This window comes from Micropterus dolomieu, linkage group LG12 (genome assembly GCF_021292245.1).
Source record: "Micropterus dolomieu isolate WLL.071019.BEF.003 ecotype Adirondacks linkage group LG12, ASM2129224v1, whole genome shotgun sequence".
Taxonomy (NCBI): domain Eukaryota; kingdom Metazoa; phylum Chordata; class Actinopteri; order Centrarchiformes; family Centrarchidae; genus Micropterus; species Micropterus dolomieu.
This window is the reverse complement of record NC_060161.1, coordinates 19,788,565-19,794,709: the sequence shown is the minus strand read 5'-3', so window position 1 is coordinate 19,794,709 and position 6,145 is coordinate 19,788,565. Positions and strand designations below refer to the sequence as shown.

Genomic DNA, 6,145 nt, shown 5'->3' with positions numbered 1-6,145 from the left:
GGGGGGGGGGGGGGGGGGGGGGGGGGGACCGAAAAGGATGGGTTGTGGGACTAGGATAAGTTGTGTGCTGTTAACTATTTCTTGGCAAAAAGTTGGGCGCAGTGGCTTCCTCTTAGTTCACACCGTCTGAAACCGCAAAGTCGTTATCACATTTCTAATGAGATACAGTGGTTTTATTGGTGAGCTGCTAGAGGTGCTGGTATGTTTTAACATTAAAACAGAGCAAAGCACCATTTTGTGACGTCACCTTGTACGTAACTCCCTGATTCGGTCATGTGGCGTTCTCGGCACAAACCTTTGGGGAAAATTCAAATAAAAGTCTTTTCTTTTGACCTGTACAAATACTGTTTTGACTTTTCTTCTACATTTAGGTTTGCGTAGGGAACACTATGTGACCGAATAACAGAGGAACGTATGGCGGGCTTTCAGCCGACATGCTAAACTAAGCTAACCCCGTCCTCTCTCCATGTCCTTGAACAAATTGCACAAATATGAGATTAATATTGGCAAAAAATGTGAATAGTGTATTTCAAACTACAACAGGGTGAGGAAGACCTCGGGACCTGATTGACAGCTCTTAGGTTAGCAGACATTAGATCAAAAAAGAAAACTCAGGGTCCAACTTAAAAGTCAAAGCTCGTGCAGAAATTTGAAGCTGACGACAAATTAATAAGCCGACTATGCAACACAACAGGATCATACAGCAGATCACTGTCTGTCAGTGGTATTTTATTGTACTTAGTTACAATTATGACATCATTATGTATGTTTGTGGGACAGCAAACTAGTAATTTTTTGTTGTTGAACTCTTGGCTGAGTCTCTGCATTTTTAAATTCCTTCGTGTGTGTCTGTTCTTAACTGACAGAGCTGGAAGCAGCCACTATTTCTGTAAAAAGCTATGAAAAATCCACTATTGGCCTTAATGAGTAATTAGTCTACAGCATTTTAGAAAAGGGTTTGATTGAGTAAGTATGCAACACTGCAATAACATGTCAGTGACTGGACTTTTTTCCTACTCTTAAATAAAATGTGAAAAAAGGAACCAAAAGCATCAGTAGATTGTCTTTTCTTCATGGCATATTTGTTTTACAGCCCATCCATCAATCCATCGTCTACCGCTTATCCTGCACACAGGGTCGCGGGGGGCTGGAGCCAATCCCAGCTGACATCGGGCGAAAGGCAGGGTACACCCTGGACAGGTCGCCAGTCCATCGCAGGGCCATGTTTTACAGCCCAGTGTATAAATATATAAAAAACAATTTAACCATCCTTCTGTGCATACTGTCAGTTTATTTTTTATTTTTTATAAATCAGGAAGATATGATTTGTTATGTAACAGCCTGTACAACGCAACATACAGAAAACAAAATAAAAATAAAACAATACAAATTAAATTGTACAAAGCAGCACTGGGCTGTAAATAACCCATGTAATAATATTTCACATTTCTGTTTGGAAGTGTTGCCAACCCCCCTAGATCATCTTCCATCAGTCAGATCACAGCTGCTCTTAGAAGGTGACTGAGCTTTTATTTTTGTCCTTTTATTTTTTCCTCAATGAGTTTGACTCATCAGAACTGTGCCTTGAAAAATGTTGGGGGGGGGGGGGGTTCAATGCAGGTTTTTATCAAATTGGCAACAGGACTGAGAATGGTGTGAAAAACAAAGACACGCTTTGAAAAAGCTTCTTCACATTCAATCAACCATTAGGTGGATGTTTTAGATCAAATAAAACCCTTGTATAAACATTTGACACGTGTAAATCAGCGTTAGTTAAACTGAAAGATCTGCAGAGCCCTACTTAATAACATTCACATGTAAACACCGGTGAAGGTCGTGGGATGCAGATGTCCTCCTGCTGATCTTGAATTGATTCTCGTCGTTGCAAGGGGAACAGAGTCGGACATGGTGAATAGCTAGATCAGCGTGGAGGTGTGAGTGGGTCTACAGTAAACAATGCGTGGGGGGGGGGGGCGAGACAGCAGGAGTGATGTGGGAAAACCACTTGAACCTTTTGGCTTCAGTCCATTTTTAAAAACATCATTTTGGGAAATTCGTTTTCTTGACTAGAGTTTGCAAGATGAAAAGATAACCACGTATCTTAGTGCGCAACTCACACCGGCTCCGTACGCTAACATGAAGCTACAGCCACAAACCCACCAATCAGCAGCTTTTAACACTCACTAATTAACATTAGCCGTTTATTACTGGCCAATAAATAGTTCAGCACTAAATGTAAAATGGCGAACGCTCATTTTTGCACTTCTGTTTCTGTAACCTAAGGATTAAACAAACATGACAAAGCATGTTTACTTTGGGAATTTAATGGCTTTGGATTGCTTTCAGTCTTGTCGCTAAGCTAAATTAGCCGGCCGCTTGTTGTAGCTTCATATTAACCAAACAGACATCTTATCATCCATCATCCAAAATTTACCATTCATTATCTCAATATATAATAAGTTTTAGCTTCCCAAAAGGTGCAGGAGGTTTCAAACCCTCCAGTTTTCTCCACAGTTTTAAAGTCTGTGAATAATTTTCCACTTAACAAGACCAGCCAGAACAGAAATGCAAACAGGACTGATAAAGTAGCCAGACTGCTAATGTGGAGACATGAAGAGGACAGCAACATACAGAGGTACATGTGTAAACATTTTTTTTTCTTCCTCCAGTTTTAAAATCCCCACCCCTCAAAGACAATCACAAGACACTCTTGGGTTCATTCTCAGATTCAAGTGTCTGTTTTTTTTCCTTCTATTTTTGTATTTTTTTATTTTAAATTTTCTTTTACCCACGTTTCAGTCTTTTTAGGTGACAGTCCATAAACGTGCAGATTTGCAGGGGACAGCGCCCCCTAAAATAAAACACTGACCAGAGCAGAGGTGACAAGTGTTAAAATAAATGCCAAAAGGGAAAAAAAAGCTGTTTGAGGGTGGAAGAAAACAAGTTGGAAGAATGAGAACAAAAATGTGGCAACATAACTAACTGTAGCGAATGAACCAACATGTTGTGTCGATGAGAAGTTAGTTTAAAAATCGCCCACGAGTGTCTGAAACATAAAGTGCAGGCAGTGTCTGTTCTTCTTTGAAACCGCCGTCGCCCCCGGCCATTAAAAGAGTCCAAGAGCAAACAACCAAAAACCAACTAAATAAACAAAACAAATCAATAATGCTGAATTGTCAACAATCCACAGTAGGAACAGCTGGATTCCAGAGGAGTCTCTCGCTCAAGGCAGGGGTTGGATTTGGTTGTCAGTTCATTTAAAAGTACGAGGAGCGCCAAACGGACTCCCCCCCCCCTCCCCACACTTGTACCCGAATGCCTCCCGCGCCCGCTCCGGTCACTCGACCCGGATGAGCAGTCCATAGAGGAGCGTGCCGCCCTGCTCCTTAGTGATCCACTCGATCTCTGAGTTGCTGAAGCGAGGGTCAAGGGGCTCGCTGTGGCCAAGCGTCTGGGGTCCCACCTTGTAGGAGCCGGGACGCACACACACCTGGAATCCCACCTGAGCCTGGTGGCAGCGGTGAGAACGGGGGTCCTGGAATCTGCATTAGAAGAAGACGAACTATCAGTAAGGGCTCTCTCTCCCCTCGTTTCCTGTGAGCTCGCCACAATAGATAAAAATAAATAAAACTATAAAAATACCAAATAATTATTTACCTTTTTGAGCACAAATTTCAAAATGCACATAATAAGTGGTTTTCTGAACCAGGTGGACTTACTGCACTTTAGGGGCAAAGATCTCCATGCCGGAGTAGCGCATAGTGGGAGAGAGCCGCACTCTGGGAACCTCCCTGCCGGGGGCGCTGTTCTCCTCTGGCTCGCTGTAGCCGTTAGGCCCCTCCGCCTTTACCGGGGACACTGAGAAGATGGACGACGTCCCTGCATCAACAAAACAACATTCACAAATTAGGCTTTAGTTTTAGAAGCACACCTTCCGGTCATCTGCTGAACTCTATGAAAAACAAAGTTTGGTCTGTCTTTCAGTGGATTAAGGTCTAGCCCTCTATGATATGCATTATTTTGCCAGTGGGTAAAAAATTACTGTTGTGTTTTTTTGTCATAAAATGGACCAAGTAAACATTTACAGAAATTTTAAATAAAAAAAATATTTTGGGGGTAAACTTTGGGGTACATTGCCTTAAAGCAACACTGAACCAACAATGGTAAAGAATGGAAAAAGAGAGTTATTATTTAAAGTTTGAATAAGATTTCTTAAAATACTCAATGAACATGTTTAATGGCTTTACCAGTTTAAAATATAAATCATTTGGAACCGCCTATAGGAATGAAGGCAAAAAAAGAGAGTACACATATTTAACAAAGTTTACATAAAAAAATTTTAATCTTATCACCAAAAACATGCTGAAAATCAAAACAGAGTTACCTTCCATCAACTCCTCATTTGTGTTAGATTTAAATGTGTGTCTTCAGTTTTCTGGTGCTGTTTCAGATGTGTTACCTTGCAGCCATCTTTGGCTCAATACTTTAGGAAGTCGACATAGCGTAGAAAGTCAACAAAATGCATCGCATTATCAATAAGTGAAAACAAGTTATTAAATAGGTTTCCTCGCTATCTTATACTCACACCTGTCACTGCACTTTTATCCTCACTGCTCTTCTTCACTCTTTTCCTCATCTGCGTTCTCTTATTTTTCTTGCAGGATTTCCAGCAACTCACCGTTTTCCTCACTACTAAATCCTTATTCATCCTCACTACCATCAACTGGAAGTGCCCTTTTCTTTGATGTACCATAGAAAACCTTTGTGTTCATCCTCTTAATGGAAGAACAATGTGTTTAACCCTATATAAGCATGTGCTCTGCAGGCGTAAGGTTAAAATATCCAGTGTAAATTTTATTTTTTTATTACGGTCTTGTTACAACCAACATTATCAAATGTATAATTAATGAATCAATTAATGTAAAAAATTATGTTAACTGTTACGCTTTTGAAATGCACAACATTAAAAAAATGGCATGGCGGGATTCCATAATGGTATGATGTTGCTTAACTATAAAAAAAATGAAACTTTACTCACCTATTAGTGTGAATATAATTTTTCTGGGTCAAAAAAGGGCCGTTTGAGGGCCGTTTAGTGCAGAGAGAAAATGGAGCTGAACCATGTGTCAAAAGCAGCACTAAAAGGATTCATAATGGGGGCCAGAGAATCATGTGACAAATTTTAACACTGCTATTGCTTTTCTTAAGGCCCTGCAACTCTTTTACAGTAATGCATCATATTTTGGGATGTTTGGTGGAGGTGTACTAGGCCAAAAATGGGTATGTTGCCCAGAGGCAACACCGTACCATACAGGTCTAGGGAGGAACACCCTTGAGCCTCAGTGGCACAGGGTGTGTCTTTGTAAAAAGAGCATGTGTGATTTTTCTTACCAGCCAGCAGCTGGCTGTGGTCCAGCGTACGTCGCAGAGCTCCTACGCTGGTGCCGTGGTACGCGATGTGCCACTTCTTCAGTGCATTAGAAACCTCACAGTGGGGCTTGATCCTGCACAAAGAGGACATATGCACTTATATAGGTGCTGGTCATATAATTAGAATATCATCAAAAAATTTAAATTCCATTCAAAAAGTGAAACTTGGATATTATATTCATTCATTACACACAGACTGATATATTTCAAATGTTTATTTCATTTAATTGTGATGATTAAAACTGACAACTAATGAAAATCTCAAATTCAGTATCTCCGAAAATTAGAATATTACTTAAGACCAATACAAAAAAAGGATTTTTAGAAATGTTGGCCAAATGAAAAGTATGAACATGAAAAGTATGAGCATGTACAGCACTCAATACTTAGTTGGGGCTCCTTTTGCCTGAATTACTGCAGCAGTGCGGTGTGGCATGGAGTCGATCAGTCTGTGGCACTGCTCTGGTGTTATGAGAGCCCAGGTTGCTCTGATAGTGGCCTTCAGCTCTTGTGCATTGTTGGGTCTGGCGTATCGCATCTTCCTCTTCACAATACCACATAGATTTTCTATAAGGTTAAGGTCAGGCGAGTTTGCTGGCCAATTAAGAACAGGGATCCCATGGTCCTTAAACCAGGTACTGGTAGCTTTGGCACTGTGTGCAGGTGCCAAGTCCTGTTGGAAAATGAAATCTACATCTCCATAAAGTTGGTCAGC

The 6,145-nt window shown here is 40.8% G+C and overlaps 1 protein-coding gene across 2 annotated transcripts in view; it reads right to left on the bottom strand.

Moving 5' to 3' along the window:
• Positions 1–1,271: 1,271 nt before the first annotated feature.
• neurl4 (neuralized E3 ubiquitin protein ligase 4) overlaps positions 1,272–6,145 on the bottom strand; it is a 20,702-nt gene continuing 15,828 nt past the window's right edge. For both annotated transcript variants that reach the window (XM_046063742.1, XM_046063743.1), the window contains exons 27-29: positions 5,392–5,504; positions 3,720–3,879; positions 1,272–3,542 (exon numbers count right to left, since the gene is read on the bottom strand). In XM_046063742.1, coding sequence (XP_045919698.1) covers positions 3,338–3,542; positions 3,720–3,879; positions 5,392–5,504 — 478 coding nt within the window. In that variant the 3' untranslated portion in view covers positions 1,272–3,337. The remainder of the gene's footprint in view (positions 3,543–3,719; positions 3,880–5,391; positions 5,505–6,145) is intronic.